The following is a 21,448-nucleotide window of genomic DNA, read 5'->3' as shown; positions in this document are numbered from 1 at the left end:
AAAAATGAGGAAGATTATCTGAGTAAAGTACATGACTTTATTGCCACTAAAAATGTTGTGAAACTAAGTAGGGATCCTACCATCAGGTTTAATGCTTTTATAAGGTCAAGAGTGTTTTAAAAATGTGTAATTTCATCCTGACAGAGAGGAAAGTCAAAAAGAGTGTGGTCATAAGCCCAAAATGTTCATGCTTCAGACTCATCTTGAAAGCCATAAGGCTGGATATCCCATGTGACCAATAGCGAATCATAGTGATACCCCTGCATACAGAATCAGTGCAAAACATACTCTAATCAGGAAAGAATACACTTTTGAGAGAGACTATACAGTTGAAAATGCTGTTGTATAGCTACCCAGGTTAAAGATATACCAATACCTGTAGGAGGAAAATTCATATCATTCAATAAACTACATCTGTTCACTAACATGTCAATAACAGAAGTCACTGGCATTATCTAGTGTGTCCCAAAAACACTGACAATGCTTAAAATGTTGTGAGGGAGTGAGGGAAGACACACTGATCAGTTTTCATGAAGGAACCCATGTCCGGAAACACATGGAATGGGTGCTGAGGGGCGTTGTAGTCTGAGATGGGTGTGTGTTCCACATGATGTCAGCAAAGCCAGCATGAGTAGCACATCATTCTGTCTGCATTACAAATGGGTTTCAAACTTTGTAAGTACCCCTGTGTCAATGCACAGCCTACGTCAGCAATGCTGAGCCTCATGCAGATGATCCAGTATGTGTGGATGTCTTTGAAGTATTTCAATTGCTCTGTCACTCCAGGCAACAAGGTCCTCCACTGATGTTACAGATGTGCCCCACACCATACTCTTCATACTACCCCACAGAAAACAGTCGAGAGGTGTCAGATCTAGTGATCATGTTGGCCGTGGCCTCCTCGACCAATCCATCAATTGGGATACGCTATGCTGAGGTGATTCTGCACATTGATATCAAAGTGTGCTGGAGCCAGTGGTGGATACAGAAAAACCTCAAGAAGAGGGCCCTACAGATATCTTGAGCTATCTTTACTTTTACTGTAATAAAAAATAATCAAGTCACATGCAAATTTTAAGAAAGCTTTATTTAAACTGATTATAGACATATACAAGACAATGCCATCTTGTGATATATAAAAGTTACAATTGTGGTTCTCTTCCTTAAATGATGAATTCTATGTGCCTATTCTCCCTGGCAAATTAGTTAATTACATTGAAATCTATGATAATGTCTCAGGGAAAAATGTAATTATAAGATTTACATTGGGATCACTAGAATGGCCACGACTTTTCTCATAGGTATGTGTTAGCTATCTATATGCCAGACAGAAATGTATAAAATACAATGATGTGGACACGCGTGCTACATAGGAAAGAACAACTGTGTGCCCCGTGAGTCCCCTGTATGTATCCACCACTGGCTGGAGCTCTGTTGTGTTCCAGTGACATGTCTATCCAAACATTTAGTAGCACTACATCCAATGGAGTAGGCAAAATATCTCTAATAACTGTGAGGTAGATCAGTCTTGTTATTCAGTTTGGCAGCAGAAATTGCCCAATGATATGTTCACTAATTATTCCACAATATAATGTCTAAAGGTAGTCTTCATAGCTGTACTAACATGTAGATAAATTTTTCCTGTTGTCCAATATACAACTAAAATGAAAGTCACTAACAAGGGCAAAGTGTGCTTGGATGAGTATGAGGTAACAATTAAAATCCTCACTTGGCAGCTGGCATAATCAAACAAAACAGTCTGAGTTCTATCTGAGAGGGCTTTTAACTAATCCAGCCCAGTGGGCCAATAAGTTAAAGCATGTGGCCACACTAGTGTCTGTGTGCAGCTGCAGCCTTAACTTTTTCATCTGTTACAGTACTTGCTACAAAAAATTCAGTTAGCTAATGTGTACTGCACAGGAACACTTGCTGGACCAGTTGGAATGGGATGTATATGGTTTTAGTAAGGTATCAAAACCACTTTTCCTGTGTCTGATCTATAAACCTCCTGTGTTTGATGTCAGTGTTGCAGCAGTTTCAAGAGTCTGTCACCCTGCGTGTGGATGGATGCTGAAAGAGAGCATAAATTGTCTTACACATTACTTGAATGGGATAAATGACTGGACTTTAAACATTCTGTATTAACACTTTCAAATAATGCAAAATCCAGGGTGGAATAATGGTGATATTATGAAAAGGATAGATTGCTCCTCACCATATACTGGAAATGTTAAGTCACAGACAGGCACAACAAAAAAGATTGTTAAACAAGTAAACTTTTGACCAAAAACACTTCTTCTGCATTAGGCAAAACACACATACTCATACATACACCACATATTCACACAAATGCAACTCTGGAGCACTTCATCACTGTCTCTGACTGTGTGACATTCCTGGTCATAAATCAACTTGTAGTGTCTTGGTGGCAGCAATCACAGCAAAACATTGGCTGTAAATATGGGTGCATACAGCACTATCTACATCCAATAATGTGGTCGACACACACACACAGTTAGTTTTACAGGTTTTACTTCCATAAACATCAGACCCTCTCTGTGAATTAGTTATGACCAGTCATGTATTAACTATGTAATTAAGCCTCATTTACCAGGTATGCACATACTGCACCTTCTAATTATACAACAACAGTCACTGTGCAGTATAACCTAGCCAACCAAGAACAGTCTCATTCAAATGAACAATCATTGTTAACTGTCCTCACTGGCCATCTTCTTCTTCACAACAACATATCATTGCACCATTACCTTATTATTGTTCAGACTGACGTGGGTTTCACACTTGGAATCTAGGCACTGACTGTCTCACAAATTCAAGTTAATATGCATGTGTTATAAACAGTTCTAATTCACAGTCTGGTTTCATTTTATGTTAAACACATTACTGCACAAGTACATAATGGCTGTTTTGACTGACACAGGTTTCATGCTCAAAATCTTGGCACAGACTGACTTACAATGGCTTCAAGCCCAGTGATTACATAGCTTTTCAAAAATGGCTACTGAAGTTTCACATTGTTAACAATGTAATTTCAATCATTTACAATTAGAATTTTACATCCTAAATTAACTGAATAGTGCAGAAAAATTGGTTTTGGTCTGAACTTTATGTTACAGTACAGTTTTGACTGAAATAAACCTTCTTGATGACAAAACTACAAAAAAAAACTAAATAAACAACACCATACATAAAAGTGTTACTTATTGCAAACAAATTAAGTGCTGATGTTCCTACCATGTTTTAGAAATCAGCTCCATGAATGCTTTAAGGCTTTCTATGGGATATTTTCCTAACTTTATTAGTAATACAGTCAACTGTTTACACATCAACAGTGTGACTGGAACAGGAAATAATTACTGTTAGTTAATTGAACTGAGCTTCAGTAAAACTAGTTACTTGAAATGGTTCAAATTAATTGAGAAACTATTCTGATTAATGTAATTTAGCAAAGTGGGGCCTGGTCTTATACTCAGAATAACAGAATGACAGCCTTATCCAATGGCACATCTCTCACTAACACTAATGATAATTAAGAAAGCAAGAAAATATATCATTTCAGGAGGCAAATAATAATAAAAAATTGGGAATGGGTCCCAGCTTGCATTGCTACAGCTGTTAAGATCAGACTGCAAGCAACTGCACATGATGGGAAAAGCAATCTTGGTGGTGGGGGCAAGGAGGAGGCTGGGAGGTGAAGGATAGCAGGGTAGGAGTGAGACACAGTAAAGTGTTGCTTGTGGAAACATACAGGGACAAGGTGGTGAGAGTGTAGGGTACCTACCTGCAATTGGACCTTGAACAGCAGAGGGTGGGGTGAGCAGAAAAGAAAAGAAGTAAAAAAACTGTGGATATGTATTTGGAACAGATGGCTGTGTAGTACTGGAGAGGGAACAGCGAAGAGACTAGAGTGTAAGGACAAAGACTAATGAATGTTCAGGGCAGGAGGCTTATGGGAATGTAGGATATATTTCAGGCAGAGTTCCTACCTGCACAATTCAGCAAAGCTGGTGTTGGTAGGGAGGATTCAGATGACACAGGCTCTGAAGCAGTCATTGAAATGAAGAATGTCGTGTTGGGCAGCATGCTCAGCAACTGGATGATCCAGCTGTTTCTTAGCCACTGTCAGTTTGTGGCCATTCATGTGAATAGACAGCATGTTGGTGGTCATGCCCATGTAGAATGGAGCACAGTGATTGCAGCTTAGCTTGCAGATCACATGACTAGTTTCACAGGTAGCCCTGCCTGTGATAGAATAGGTGATGCTTGTGACCAGACTGGAGTAGGTGGTGGTGGGAGGATGTATGGGATAGATATTGCATCTAAGTCTATAAGAGGGATATGAGCCATGAGGCAAGCAAGTGGTTGGGAGGGGAGGGGGTGCAGGGATGGGTGAAGATATTGTGTAGGTTCGATGGGTGGCAGAATACATGACAATGTTCTACCCACTATTCTCCCCACACCTCCTGCAGTAGTATTCTGCCACTCACTGGGCCTACACAATATCCTCTTCCATTGCTACACAATCCCTGCTCCCAACCACTTGCCTCATGGCTCATATCCCTGTAATAGACCCAGATGCAAGACCTGTCCCATACATCCTCCTATCACCACCTACTCCAGTCTGGTCACAAGCATCACATATCCCATCAAAGGCAGGGCTACATGTGAAACCAGTCATGTGATCTGCAAGCTAAGCTGCAACCACTGTGTTGCATTCTAGGTGGGCATGATGACCAACAAGCTGTCTTTCTGCATGAATGGCCACTGATTAACAGTGGCCAGGAAAGAGCTGCACCTTTCAGTTGCTGAGCATGCTACCCAACATGACATTCTTCATTTCAGTGACTTCTTCACATCCTGAGCCATGTGGATCCTTCCCACCAACACCAGCTTTTCTAAATTGTGCAGGTGGGAACTCACCCTGCAATATGGCCTCAGACTCAACCTTTGTTAGTCATTGTTCTTCACCCACCCATCCCCTTCCCTTCTCTCCTCTTCAGCTCCCCCACTCTCTGTTCAACCTCCAGATTGCACCTGCTCCTTACCCCTACCACCCAGACTGCTTCTCCCATCGTGTGCAGTTGCTCACAGTCTGGACTTGGCAGCCAAAGACAGTGGTCCTGCATTTGCATGAATGTGTGTGTCTGTGTTTTGTCTAATTCAGAAGAAGGCTTTTTGGCCAAAAGCTTACTTGTTTAGCAGTCTTTTTATTGTGCCTGTCTGTGACTCTCAGCTTTCCACTGTATGGTGAGTAGCAATCTGTATTAACACTTTCTCTTACAAAAACACTGTGTCTCAATATACAATATGGATTGACAGATCTTTTTCATAGCTTGGAAAATGCCAAGACAAGAAGGTATTTCAGCAGTCATTTTTCTTTTTAGGGCATTCATTGCAGCCATAGCCTTTTCTTTTTATCTTTGTCTTCTAAACATCTTCAAAACACGACCGCAAGGAAAAAGTGACCCCACACAGTTGGAGATGCTCACTTGCTGTCCTGCCTTGTAGAAGTTATGGGTTCAAGACATTCTCCCATGTGCACATATTTATATTTCCCACAGTGGGATTTTTTGACACTTACTTACTAAGGAACATCACAGAAGCCTGGGAGTGGGGCATGTCATTTTCTAAAAATGTTATGTCATACTTCATAGAACTAGCAGCACTTGCTCATTTGCAGGGCAGACAAAAGGGATTCTACTTTAGACCCTCTTTTATGAATCAGTAGAGGCCACAAAGCCCCATCATTTTTGGACTGGCATATGGCAGTCTCCACGTATCAGCTCTTTCAAGTGATAGGACAACGAGAGCTGTTTGACATGCCAGATCACTGATGGTATTCTCTAAAGAAAATATTTCATTCTGATTGTTGTGTCTGCTAGTTTTAGCACTTTCTGAATATGTAAACACTAAAAGCCTAATTTCAGTATAAGACAAATATACACTGTCCATGTAAAAAGTTCTGAGACTGATTTTATTCCTGGAGTATAGTGATGTCAGAGTAATAACTACCAAGGCAGCTCAGCAGCTTGAATTACCAACTGTAAACAACAGTTTACAAGGGTACCTGTGGTCTTGGGGTAGAGTCTTTGATAAGTAATTGAAATGTCATTGGTCCTGGCTTCAAAACCCACCACAGCTTAAATTTTGATTAATAATCAGCATCATCATAAGAAGCCACCCTCGTTCTACCAACAGCCTTGTCAAAGAGGGCAGAAGAGTGGACAGATGTTCACGGCATTCTCTTGCCCTTGGGGTGCGAGACTGCCCCTAAAGATGGAAGAATCAGTGATGATCAACATCATGAGGATGCAGTAGGTAATGGAAACCACTGCATTAAAGACACATAATGTGTATCTACGAGACATGTGGCCTGTACTTGAAAAAATGTCATGATGATCTCTCTATTGACAAAAGATTCTGGAATAGTTCCCCATTCAGATCTCTGGGAGGGGACTGCCAAGGGGGAGGTGGGGAGGCGATCATGAGAAACAGATACAATAACCAACGAAAGGATAACATTCTATGAGTCGAGGTGTGGAATGTCAGAAGCTTGAATGTGGTAGGGACGCTAGAAAACCTAAAAAGGGAAATGCAAAGACTCAATCGAGATATAGTATGAGTCAGTGAAGTGAAATGGAAAGAAGAAAAGGACTTTTGGTCAGGTGAGTATAGGGTAACATCAACAGCAGCAGAAAATGGTATAACGAGAATAGGATTTGTTATGAATAGGAAGGTAGGGCAGAGAGTGTGTTACTGTGAACAGTTCAGTGATAGGTTTGCACCAGTAACAATAGTTCAGGTATACATGCCAAAATCGCAAGCTGAAAATGAGGAGATAGGGAAAGTATATGAGGATATTTAGAGGGTAACACAGTACGTAAAGGGAGATGAAAATCTAATAGCCATGGGGGACAGGAATGCAGTTGTAGGAGAAGGAGCAGAAGAAAAGGTTACAGGAGAATATGGGCTTGGGACAAGGAATGAGAGATGAGAAAGACTAATTGAGTTCTGTTATAAATTTCACTTAGTAGTAATGAATACTCTGTTCAAAAATCACAAGAGGAGGAAGTATACGTGGAAAACGCCAGGTGATATGGGGAGATTTCAGTTAGATTGCATCATGATCAGACAGAGATTCCAAAATCAGATGTTGGATTGTAAGGCATACCCAGGAGCAGATGAAGACTCAGGTCACAATGTAGTAGTGATGAAGAGTAGGCTGACTTTTAAGAGATTAGTCAGGCAGAATCAATATGCAAAAAAGTGGGATACAGAAGTACTAATGAATGACAATATACACTTGAAGTTCTCTAAAGCTGTAGATACAGCAGTTAAGATCACCCCAGTAGGCAGTACAGTTGAAGAGGAATGGACATCTCTAAATGGGCAATCACAGAAGTTAGAAAGGAAAACGCAGGTACAAAGAAGGTAACTGCAAAGAAGCCATGAGTAACAGAAGAAATAATTCAGTTGATGGATGAAAGAATGAAGTACAAAAACGTTCAGGGAAATTCAGTCACTGAGGAATGAAATAAATAGGAAGTTCAGGGAAGCTAAGAAGAAATGGCGACATGAAAAATGTGAAAAAATTGAAAAAGAAATGATTGCCGGAAGCGCTGATTCAGCATACAGGGAAGCCAAAACAACCTTTGGTGAACTTATAAGCAAGAGTGGTAACATTAAGAGTCCAACGGGAGTTTTACTGTTAAATTCAGAGGAGAGTGCAGATATGTTAAAAGTGTACATTGAAGGCCTTTACAAAGGGGAAGATTTGTCTAATGTGATAGAAGCAGAAACAGGAATCAATTTAGAAGAGATAGGGGATCCAGTATTAGAATCAGAATTTAAGAGAGTTCTGGAGGACTTAAGATCAAATAAGGCAGAATTCCTAAAACCATTCGGGGAAGTGGCAATAAAAAGACTATTCATGATGGTGTGTAGAATGTATTAGTCTGGTGACATTCCATCTGATTTTCGGAAAAATATCACCCACACATTTCCGGAGACTGCAAGGGCTGACAAGGGTGAGAATTATCACACAATCATCTTAACAGCTCATGCATCCAAGTTGCTTACAAGAATAATGTACAGAAGAATGGAAAATAAAATTGAAAGTGTGTAAGATGATGATCAGTTTGGCTTGAGGGAAGGTAAAGGCACTAGAGAAGCAATTCTGATGTGATTGATAATGGGAGCACAACTTAAGAAAAATCAAGACATGTTCATAGGATGTGTCGACCTGAAAAAAGTGTTTGACAATGTAAAATGGTGCAAGATGCTCAAAATTCTGATAAAACAGAGGTAAGCAGTAGGAAGAGATGGGTAACATACAATATGTGCAAGAGCCAAGAGGGAATAATAAGAGTGGATGACCAAAAACAAAGTGCTCAGATTAAAAAGGGTGTAAGACAAGGATGTTATCTTTCACTCCTACTGTTCAAGTTGTACCTCAAAGAAGCAATTATGGAAATAAAATAAAGATTCTGGAGTGGAATCAAAATTCAAGGTGAAAAGGATATCTATTATACAATTTGCTGATGGCATTGCTATCCTAATTGAAAGTGAAGAAGATTTACAGGATCTGCTAAATGGAATGAATGGTCTAATGGGTACAGAATATGTATTGAGAGTAAATTGAAGAAAGACTAAAGCAATGAGAAGCAGCTGAAATGAGAACTGTGAGAAACTTAACATCAGGATTGATGGTCATGAAGTAGATGAGGTTAAGGAATTCTGCTTCCTAGGCAACAAAATAACTAATTAAGGACAGAGCAAGGAGGATATCACAACCAGACTAGCACTGGCAAAAAGGGCATTCCTGGTCAAGAGAAGTCTACCAGTATGAAACATAGGCCTTGATATAAGGAATAAATTTCTGACAATGTATGTTTGAAGCACAGCATTGTATGGTAGTGAAACATGGACTGTGGGAAAACGAGAACAGAAGAGAATCAAAGCATTTGAGATGTGGTGCTACAGATGAATGTTGAAAATTAGGTAGACTGATAAGGTAAGCAATGAGGAGATTCTGCATAAAATTGGAGAGGAAAGGAATATATGGAAAACACTGACAAGGAGAAGGGACAGAATGATAGGACATCTGTTAAGACATCAGTAAGTAACTTTCATAGTACTAGAGGGGGCTGTAGAGGGCAAAAACTGTAGAGGAAGACAGAGATTGGAATACATCCAGATGTGCACACATTGACTCCTGAGAAAAATGAGACACAAGGACATTTGCCGTGACTTGAGTGAAATACGAAACATCGACAATTCATTCCTATAAAAAAAATTAATATGGGTGATGAGACTTGGTGTTATCAATATAAACCTACCACAAAATGATAAAATGCAGAAATTTATATGAAGGACCAACACTTTGATGGCATAGTCAACACTCAAACCAATGACACATCAGCTGAACGATATCTTGAACATTGACTTTTCTGACTGTTTGACATGGTTGTATGAACGTTCTGTGCACTGTGTTCATGTGGCATGAGACTATGTGGAGCACTTGAAGTATTAAAACATCATCTTCACCTTTCTCTATTCTTATTTATGCAGTCACAAAACTTTCTGGAGTGATAGGGTAAGCTAGCTGCCATGCAACTGATGACAATTTCCTTTATAGATACACTATTAATACCATGCCCTATCAGGCATCATGTATCAAAGCAGAAATAGGCATTCAAGTAGTACTCAAAGAAAAATAAACTTTGAGTGCAGGTTACAGCAATTAATGGTTTTGCTGATAGCACATCTAGAGAGTGCACACAGTTGCAAAACAATTTTTCTAATTTCTGTCATGAGAGCAGAAAACTTAAAAAACTGTCAGCTTGTTTATAATTCACATGCATTGATCTCCACAACTGTAAGTGTTGACAAATAATTGTGATCTTTTTAGAGCGACACACTATTGATCTATAATTAGCATTTTATTGACATATTTAACAATAATCACACAATAGTGTATTACAACCTAACACTAAAACTTACAGTGATTTGAAATGACACTAAAAAAACTGAGGTGCAGTAAAAAAAAGATGGTGTACCTATTAAATCTATCCATTTCACATAACAGTGATCAACAAACACAGTCACTGATGCCTCAAGTGCTGCCCTTATAATGTTTCCTTTTTTGTTCCCCTATATATTGCTCACAGTGGTTTGCCATCAAACCGATTTATGAACTCTACGTTATGTCATCCTAATAAATGCGCTTCACAAAGATGGCTGTGATGGTCACAGATGACTATTTTCCTTCCACATTTTATGATAGAAGAAAATGGACCTTTTTGCTAAACAGTATGTTGGTAGCCCTGTGCCTCCTTGCTTGTTATACTATGTAATGGACAGTGAAGCTTTGGAATTCAGCATAAGGAATCAATGAGGGCTTTTCCGAATTGTGTCCCTCACTGTACATGGTCCACTCAAGACTACTCTACATAAAATGGAGTATCATGATTGATAATGTACATCTGACTACTTACACCTTCTCATACATCTTATGTTATTATCTTTTCCCCACGCTGACTGGCTTCGACCTACATATAAATAATAAATTACTCATATCACTGACAACAACCACTGACTAAATGCCATCAGGAGTGTCACAGCTCTCCACAGCTCTGTACCACAATATAAAATCAAATCTTGTAAGTATATGAATATTAACAAACTGCAAATTTATTATGATACTGTTATTCCCACGCTATATTTTTCATAATATATTGTATTATGTCTTTGTAGTTGCTTGAAAAATGGCACAAAACCCAAAATCAGAATTGCACAATAAAACAGTTACAGCTAAAAATTAACATGACAACATTTAAAATACAGACATTTTTATATTTCACACATAATGACTTTCAGTTGTTTCATAATTTGCAGATAATGAGTAAGTTCAACAATTAGTGATGTGAGAGAATGCTTCTACTGCTACAAAATAGAAAACCTCAAGCTCAGGCTCACAAAATATTCAGTATTGATGGTAATTTTGTGGAAAAGTAACTAAAATATTCTTTTAACATATATCTATTACTACAAATAAACAACGTGTAAGGCAAGACAAGAATTCATTGAGATGATAGTTCATGTAATAAGTGTCTTTATTCTCGGGGGTTTAAGACATTTCGTTTGGGTTTTGCTTTCTTGCCTGCCTATTCAGTTTGCTTTGAACATTGGTAAAAGGTAAAGTGCATGGTAATGGTTACACTGTATGAGTAATTGTTAAAATTCTTTTTTAAGTTTTCACTAATGCCAGATATAGAGACAAGGTGTATGATTACAACTTCTGGTGTATTAGACCTCCTCCTCCCACTGCTGGGAATATGTGGGTGCATTCTGATAATGTCAGTCTCCTGATCAAAACATACAATACTGTATTGTAAATAACAAGGTAACGTTATGGAAAATTGGCATCATTAACTAAAAAGTTAACAAAAGCTTACATGCAAAAATTCTCAGGCTTCCAGAGGGTCAACTGTAAGAGATGTTTCACACAATGTTGATGGAGAAGTAAAATTGTTATACTTCATCTATTTGAACAACTTTCCAAGGAAACTCTGTGGAATTAATAATAAGAAATTCTGTAGGGGCTTCTTCAAACCTATTCAGTATTTACAGTTATCTATCAGTACACATATTGATGATGCACATAGAAGCAAATTGAAACATTTATCAAACTCTGGCATTCACAACATTAAGGCAAGAAACAAAACAATTTTCATAAAACCTCCTTCCAGAAAGGAACTTTAAGTACCAAAATAAAAGTTTCAACAAGCTATCTTCAATACAAAACACAGCTAAAAAAAATTTGAGGTCAGTCCTCAGTTAATATCAAATCTATAAACAGAATGGACTTTTTACTATTTGTACATGAAATTCATCTGTGAAGTAACTGCAACCAAATAAACTTAATAGGTGGCTGCAGATTTAAAGATGCACAAAAATGATTTTAGTTTCAAAGCTTTCAGAAGGTGGGGTTCTTTCATCCAGGAAAAAAGAAATGAATGCATTCATAATCATAATGTGGAAAACTGCCTTGGATATAAAGTAGTTTTATTTGGTAGTAGTTTCATTTTGAACCGTATTTTCCTACACATGCTGTAAGAAATGTTTGTTAATTTCACATAATCATCATACTCAAACAAAACTGTAGCAGTTTTTAAGCAAAAGCTTGTGGCAATTTTTAAAGAGTGCTACATATCCTGTGCCATTTGGATACCCTTCCCTGCTCCCATACCCCCCCCCCCCCCCCCCCCCTTGACCTCTCACTAGTACTTAACTCCTCCCAAATGTGGAGGTGGGCACTGTTTCTCTAACACACTCTACAGTTGTTCTCGTATTAACATCCAAAAGCCTCTTTCTTTATCTACCTCTGAATCTATTTGCACTGCATTTCTTCAGTACCTTCATTTCATAAGCCTCTTTCTTAACTCCTCCCAAATGTGCAGGTGGGCACTGTTTCTCTAACACACTCTACAGTTGTTCTCATATTAACATCCAAAAGCCTCTTTCTTTATCTAACTCTGAATCTATTTGCACTGCATTTCTTCAGTACCTTCATTTCATAAGCCTCTTTCTTCTCCCTGCTTCTAGTCCATTGATAAGTAGCACAGATTCAGAAAATATCATTATTGTGAATCCTGATTCTTACAGTATTTGTGTGTAGAGCATACGTACCCTCTTCAACAGTTTTCTTAGTGGCATTTATGTTGTCCTACACCCACTAAAGCAATCTCTCTCGTTTGTTCCTTCAGTAACCAACAACCTCTATCTGCATCTGGGCAGTTTCACTCTGCCCACATACTCTGATCCTCTCTGACTCTCTACCATCCATCTCAGTAGCCCCTTCCTCTCTGTCTTTCATCTATTCCACATTCACCTTACCTGCTCCTTCCAAGATCACTCATCCCAGTTGGTACGCATGTATGCATTTTACGCCAGAAGAATAGAGGTTTCTTCTAAGGATTAGAATAGCAATTCTTTTAGTTTACTTTCATTATACACTGTTTAACATATAAAATTAATGGAATTATTCTTTTGTTAGATATCAGTACTAAAAATTTTATCTTTTTTGTTGCAGGTATATGTTTTAGCAACTCAAGAAGTACCTACAATAAATACACCTGAATATCGGTACTTTTTTATGAAACCAGGCAGGCAGGTGCAGCACAGATACTCTGTGAAGGAAGTGGAAAATGATCAAGCTGTACATGAACTAACAATAAAACAGAGACACTGTCGATTTCATTATGAAAATTATGACAATGGCCTTTATCCGTATTACGCTTACTCTGTGTGTATAACCGAATGCCGTAAAAAAGCACAGCTTCACCTCTGTAACTGTGCAAGTCATCAGTTACCAAACAATAGTAAGAAATTATTATGTTGAATTCAAACACTAACTAAAGTGCAGTTGTTATTTTGTTAAATAATTTTGTTTTTAATTTTGTTTCTTGCAATTTATCAAGTAAGTGAAAAGGATTTTGGTAACATGAGTATATTGATATGGGTTTTGCAAAACTGTAGGCACTTTCTCCCTTAAGAAATCTCTCCTGATTAGTAATGCTTTTGATAAACCCCTGCTAAGCCATAGTTTGCACTTTCACTGACTGTGTGCTGAAATTTCAGATTAATGAAAATGGTAAATTAAGTTAATTTTAGTTGTCTTACTCCTTAGCTTGTACTGCAACTTTAAACACATAACTCATCATTAAACTAAGGGTATTATACTACTTTATGTTTGTAGACTGGCCATGTTAGTATCATTGAATGACAACGAAAATTTGAGTAAGTTAAAACCAGAGATGAGCTCTGCCAAAATTTTTGCAAAAGACCTAGTGGTCTCCAGAAAGGATAGGTTAAATACCATTGGTGGTGGAGTGTTTGTTACTGTTAGAAGTAGTTTATCCTGTGGCAAAATCGAAGAATGTAGTTACTGTGAGTTCGTATGTGTAGAGATTACACTTGACATCCAGAATAAATTAATAATCTTTTCCTGTTACTGACCCCACAACTCAGATGATTCAGCTGCTGAACAGTCCAAAGAAAACTCAAGTCTTCTCATTTCAGATAAGTAACACACTCATACAATTATAGGAGGTGCTGACTTCAAACTATTCTTGATATGATGGTGAAAATATGTGTTTAAAGTTGGTGGTAGGCATAAAAGATCATCCAAAATTGACTGATTACTTCCCCCAAAATTATTTTGAGCAAGAGCCCACTGAAAGTGTAAATGGTTGCAAAAACATACTTGACCTCTTAGTAACAAATAATCCTGGTCAAATAGGGAAAATCATGTCAGATTCATGGATTACTGGTCACAAGGTTGTAGTAGCAAGACAACACTGTAACATCTGAATCCACCAAAAATAAATGCAAAACATATATATTCAAAAAACCAAATAAAAAATCACTTGACACCTTCATAAGAGACAATTTCCACTCCTTCCACAATATCTACATAAGTATAGAGTACATATGTCTTAAATTCAGAGAAATGGTATTGGTAGCAATTGAGAGATTTATATCAAATAAATTAATGAAAAATGGTTCTGATCCCTTGTGGTACACGAAACAGGTCAGAACACTGTTGCAGAAGCAATGAAAAAAGCAAACCAAATTTAAAAGAAAGAGAATCTCCAAGATTTGCAATGTGTTACTGATGCATAAAACTTAATTTGGACTTCTAATAGCTTCCACAAAGAAACTCTGTCTTAAAATCTGCCAGAAAATATGAACAGATTGGGGGTGTATGTAAAATACACCAGCAGCAGGATACAATCAGTACCTTCACTGCATGATACCAGTGGTAATGTTACTTTTGACAATGCTGCTAAATCAGATTTACTAACACACAGTTTTCCAAAATTCCTTCAGTGAAGAACATGAAGTTAATATTCCAGAATACAAATCAACAACAGCTACTGGCATGAGTAACTTATGAGCAGATATCCTCAGTGTAACAAAGCAGCTTAAATCACTTAATAAATGCAAGTCTGCCAGTACAGATTACAAACAAATTAGGTTTCTTTCAGAGCATGCTGATACAGTAGGTCCATACTTCGCAATCATATATAACTGCTCACTCGATGAAAGATCCGTACTGAAAGACTGGAAAATTACACAGGTCACTCAAGAAAGGAGTAGGAGTAATCTGATGAATTACAGTCCCAGACATTTACAGTTATCTGCAGTAAAATTCTGGAATGTGTACTGTGTTTTAACACTGTGAATTAGCTCAAATGAAATAGTCTATTGATAAATAGTTAGCACAGATTCAGAAAATATCATTATTGTGAATCACAAGTAGTCCTTTATTCACACAAAGTAATGAGCACTATCGACAGGAGATGTCAAATTGAATCCATATTTCTAGATTTTCAGAATGCTTTTGACACCTGTCCTCAAATTTCATGCATATGAAGTATCATCTCAGTTGTGCAACTGGATTTGTGATTTGCTGTGAGGTAGGTCACAGTTTGTGATAGTCAGTGGAAAGTCTTTCAGTAAAACAGAAGTGGTATCTTATGTTCCCTAAGGAAGTGTTGTTGGCCCTCTGCTATTACTAACCTACATAAATGATTTAGGAGACAGTCTGAGAAGCCCTCTTAGATTGTTTGCAAGTGATGCTGTCATTTTCCAAATAGTAAGGTCAAAACCATTTGGAAAATGACTTAGACACAATATTCGTATGTCATGAGAACTGCACCTGACTTTAAATGAGAAAAAATGTGAGGTCATCCATCTGAGTACTAACAGAAATTCATTAAATTTCAGTTATATGTCAGTCTTATAAATCTAGATCAAGGGAGTGGTCTAGTCCACCATGTTGAAATGCACCTTTAAATGTTTATGCGGAAAGAATACAGCAAAGTAAATGCATTGTGAAAATTTTAGTTGCTAAAATGCACTGCAAGTATTTTTTTAAAACTTTTGAAGTTAATCATTTTTTGTTGCATGAAGAACCGCTTATGATTGCAAATTGTGTAGCCCTTCCTGCCTAGTGCACAATCAGCCATGACATAAGAACATAGCGCCACATAGTGCTGATATCCAAAGTGATGCCAGCGAATTTGAAGCACCTAAAAACCATATAAAAAATGTCACGTATTATTAATGTTTTGAATAAGAGGCAGCTGACATGAGATTGTTCAAGACTGGACCATGAGTCAGTAGAAATATATTGCTTGATCATGTTTCTCCTCACATCAGGTTGATGGTTGCGCAAATGTGCCATGCCATCATTGAAGCAAACAGCTTCTCAAAACATGTACTGCACCATGGATGCAGGCAATTGGGGCTGTATTATGCATTGGAGTTATTCCCTCGACTTTCCAAGAGAATTGTGGTAGTAATCAAAGGAATCATGCAGCTGTGAACTACGTGGATATCACTGTAGACCCTAGAATGTAACCAGTTTTCATGGCCACAATTTGAGTACTTAACTTTTTGATAATACATGATCTTGAATGAGGTTCTTACCTCAGATTTGTTGCAATTTCTCCACCTGAAATAATATTTGGGTCTAATTTCCATATGCGTGGAAATTTTTGCAGAATTACTCCAATAAATGATGTTATTAAAACAGTCAAAATGCTTTTAAAACTATTTTATTGCATTACAGACTGACATAGCTTTAGTGCCTGAAAGATGACATAAGACTGATATACCACTGATACTGCCATTGCTCCTTATATAATTCCCAGTAATTCTAAAGTTACATTACATGCCATTTTAGTTAAAATTATTTGAATTTAAAATTAAAATTTCAATGCTTGTACAAAACTGGTTATGGAATTTGACTTAACAATTCAGAGCAAGTTTTGTGAAACTGTAAGCTTTCTGAACTATTACAACTGTCATATCAAAATTACAGGAAATGCATATCCATAACAATCTCTCAATTATTTTTGTTAATTGTACTCTAACAATGTTTACAATTCAAAGTCTTTCATTTATGTAACTTTTCATAAATTTTGCATTGTAATATTGCATTCTTCATTATGGTCAGAATTATAATTTTTTACTAAATGTTGTCCTATTCTGCTAGATTACAACCACCTGCATCCTTTTGTGTTTGATGTCTTCCCCAAAGGTGATGGCATGTTCCAGCAGGGTAATTGTTCATGTCACAAGGCCCGAGTTGAACTGCAGAGGTTTGAGGAGCATCACAGTGAGTTCACACTGATGTCTTGGCCACCTAATTTACCTCATCTGAACCCAGTGGAACACATCTAAGACACTACCAGGTGTTACCTCCACATCCACATGCCATTGGACTGTAATTTATAGAAATTGCTTGGTCTGTGCATATAAACATCTGGTGCCACACACGTCTAGCAACCTAGGAGTTGTCAAATCCATGCCAAACAGAATCACTGCTGTATTTCACTCGAAAGGGGAAGCAACATGCTATTAAGCAGGTGGTCACAAAGTTTTCACTCACCTGTATGTGTGATGTGAACTCATGACCTATTACTGGTACATTTAATTTGACAAGGGTCAATACTATGAGCAGACAGATATGAATTAAACAAGATCTCCTCCTCTTTCTGTTAGTGCCTGATATCTTAAGTTGGCCTTTGAGCAGCTCAAATTATATTTAGCACCATTGTATCATGCTAAGATACATGGACCATCACCCACCATTTATCCACTCGTACTGCACAGCTTTCATCAGCATCTTAACAGTCAATATTTCTCACTCCTTCACCATAGATACTTTATTGCCCTTTGTTACATAACAACAGAAGATAATTTATTAGGACAAAAGTGAGTGAAAGTGAAACAATAGAACAGAATTTTTATCTTTGTGCTAACGCAATGAGATACCTGTGGCAAGAATGTTGAATTGACATCTTTGATCAGTTTAAGAGTGTGTTGATCTCTGACTTACCAGTATTATTCTGGTCATTCTTCTTTGGTAAATATTTGTTTAAGAATATTTGATTTGATTCAGTTCAGATTTAATTTGAAATTATGTTATGTTTTTAACACAAACACAGAGCTGACAAAAATGAATAAATCTCTTACATACACCCAATGTTTTCTGAAGCTAGTATGAGCTAAAATAAGACCTATTACACCTCAATGTCATAGCAATAATGCTCTTCCACATCTACAACTATACTCCAAAAGTCATCTTACAGTGAGCGGCAGTGGGTGTTCCTGGTACCATTATCATTTAACTGATATCGCATTCTATTCACAAATGGTATGTGGCAAGAACAACAGTTGGTAAACCTTCACACGAGCTTAGATTTCTCAGACTTCCTGCTACAGTTATTTTGCAAGTTGTATGTGGCAGGAAGCATATTCTTCTTGGAATGTATGCTCTCAGAGTTTCATCAGTAAACCACTCTATGATTCACAACATTTCTCCCACTGCAGTTTTGTAAGCATCTCCCAAGTACTCTCGCACTTAATTAAGGAATCTATGATGAAAGAGTTGCTTATCTTTGGATCTTCTCTATTAATCACACTTGGAAAGAGTCTCCAACTGACAAGCAGTACTCACAAATCAGATACCATTTTGATCCAGCAGCCATTATGAATGTCTATAATTCCTTTGTGTCTTAACTCATGAATCAGTTGAAAGGGTATTATCTAAGTCACTTCTTTTGTAGATAAATAACATTTCCTTAGGATCCTTCCATTGGATTTCAGTCCGTCATCTGCTCTTCCTACAACCAGTTTTCTGTGGTTTCACTTTGGATGATATGGAGAGTCAGTCAGTTAGTTGTGTGTTCCACAGATTGTTTGAACAATTCTGTTATTGAAATGATGTGGAATGAGTTAGTGTACAGGATATGTATAAATGATTAGTGTTAACCTTAATGAACCCATTATTATTTTTAGTCCCACTCTTGCAACTACACTTTTTTAAGATACTTTTCGAAAGTATGTTGAGAAATCTGAAGCCAAGGTAAATGTGGCTGTTGTGAACATTAGCTGGCTACCATAGAGTAAATCAATTGATTGACCAGCTCTTGTGTCATGTATTGCTATCCTAAGATTAAAATTATTAAAATATTCTTTAACACTGAGGAGGCAGCTGTACTGTGATATTGAGACTAGGGACTGTCATAATATTAAGCTCTTAATTCTCTTAGAGCAAGTTCTGTGTACATCTCATAGCCTATTTTGTCACTTGTTTTTTGTCCCTTGAAAACAGTTTTTGAGCCAGAGCAGTTGCCCTATAAAACAATTCCACAGCTAGGGTGGAAATGGAAAAACACAAAATATGCATAGACTAACAGGGCTCAAATGGCTCTGAGCACTATGGGACTCAACTGCTGAGGTCATTAGTCCCCTAGAACTTAGAACTAGTTAAACCTAACTAACCTAAGGACATCACACACATCCATGCCCGAGGCAGGATTCGAACCTGCGACCGTAGCGGTCTCGCGGCTCCAGACTGCAGCACCAGAACCGCGCGGCCACTTCGGCCGGCTAGACTAACAGGGTTTTACTTACATTATTCCTCAATTTGTACAACAGATAAACTACTTGAGACAGTTTGGAGCACAATTTTTCTGTGTGACTTGATTATCTGAGTTTCTGGTCTGCGTAAAAACCTGTAGACAGTGATGTAAACAGTGAATCATCTATGAACATTTGATGTGTTCAGTGTAAACTCTTTGATTCTCCAAGTTGCCTCTGAACTAAAAACAATTCTAAAAGCTCCATGGCACATCACATTGTCTCAACTCCAGGATCGCCAATTCACACATGGCCTCATCATCTGCATCCAGGAAAACCAAAGACTGTAAAGCAATAGTTCTCTTTTATGTTAGCACAAGGGACCTGTCACACTTCAAATAGTAGCTGGCCTCTCCAATCCATATAGTTCTTAAGAAGAGTAACTAGTTGCACCCATGTAGCAACTATTTTCAGCTTAATGCCAAGGCGATACCTGATCGTTATCCTGTGCCACATATTAAACACCTTGCTATGCACATTCATGGTAAGACTGTTTTCTCCATGATTCACTTTGTCTGTGATTTTTATCATATACCAACTGCACTGGAAGATGTATCCTAAACCACTGTCTGAACTCCATTCAGACTTCATGTATTTAAGTGAATGCCATTCAGACTGTGCAATGTTGCCCAGACTTTTCAACCCTTATTAGATGAAGTAACTAGAGACTTAGAGTTTTGTTACATCTATATTGATGGCATGCTTGTAATGTTGTCTAGCAAGGCAGAGCCTCTAGCACATCTGCAGCAACAATTCACTAGACAACAAGAACATGGTTTAGTGATTAACCCACAAAAATATATCTTCAAAGTGATGGAAGTAAAATTCTTAAGGTAGCTTATCAATTCACAAGGAATTCTGCCACCTCAAGTCAGAGTGTAAGCTATTTCTCAGTTTCCACAGTCTGTTACAATATAAAAAATACATCATTTTTGGAATTGACAACCATCTATCAATGTTTTGTGCACAATAATGCATTTTGATAACACCTTTCTATGAAATGCTAAAAGGTTTGCCTAAATGTGGACATATGCTACAGTGGACTAATGAAAAGATAGCAACCTTTTCCAATGTAAAAGCTACTATTGCAGAAGCTGCATTGTTGGCTTTTCTTCTTCCTGATGCACCTCTTGCAGTTATGACAGGTGCATCATCAACTGCAACTGGAGCCATGTTACAACAGTGTGTGCAATATTCTAGCTTTCTTCAGCAAGAAATTATCACCTCTGCAAGCAAATTGGTCAATGAATGATGGCAAACTCTATGATCAGATTTTTTATTAGTCATTCAGCACTATTACATGCAATAGACTTCATCAGTTCACTTAACCCATTAATTTTATAAAATACATTTTTATGTATTTAATGATATGAATATAATAGAGGGAAACATTCCACGTGGGAGAAATATATCTAAAAACAAAGATGATGTGACTTACCAAACGAAATTGCTGGCAGGTCGATAGACACACAAACAAACACAAACATACACACAAAATTCAAGCTTTCACAACAAATGGTTGCTTCATCAGGAAAGAGGGAAGGAGAGGGAAAGACGAAAGGATGTGGGTTTTAAGGGAGAGGGTAAGGAGGCATTCCAATCCCGGGAGTGGAAAGACTTATCTTAGGGGGGAAAAAGGGCAGATATACACTCGCACACACACACACACATATCCAACCACACATACACAGACACAAGCAGACATTCAGCTTGTGTCTGTGTATGAACGGATGGATATGTGTGTGTGTGTGTGTGTGTGTGTGTGTGTGTGCGAGTGTATACCTGTCCTTTTTTCCCCCTAAGGTAAGTCTTTCCGCTCCTGGGATTGGAATGACTCCTTACCCTCTCCCTTAAAACCCACATCCTTTCGTCTTTCCCCCTCCTTCCCTCTTTCCTGATGAAGCAACCATTTGTTGTGAAAGTTTGAATT

The 21,448-nt window shown here is 37.8% G+C and overlaps 1 protein-coding gene across 2 annotated transcripts in view; it reads left to right on the top strand.

Moving 5' to 3' along the window:
* The window catches only part of LOC124544909 (sodium channel protein Nach-like), a 110,396-nt gene that overhangs the window by 30,149 nt on the left and 58,799 nt on the right, over positions 1–21,448 (top strand). For both annotated transcript variants that reach the window (XM_047123643.1, XM_047123644.1), the window contains exon 4: positions 13,115–13,403. In XM_047123643.1, coding sequence (XP_046979599.1) covers positions 13,115–13,403 — 289 coding nt within the window. The remainder of the gene's footprint in view (positions 1–13,114; positions 13,404–21,448) is intronic.

This window comes from Schistocerca americana, chromosome 8 (assembly GCF_021461395.2).
Source record: "Schistocerca americana isolate TAMUIC-IGC-003095 chromosome 8, iqSchAmer2.1, whole genome shotgun sequence".
NCBI classification, from domain to species: Eukaryota; Metazoa; Arthropoda; class Insecta; order Orthoptera; family Acrididae; genus Schistocerca; species Schistocerca americana.
This window is presented reverse-complemented; position numbering and strand designations above follow the sequence as displayed.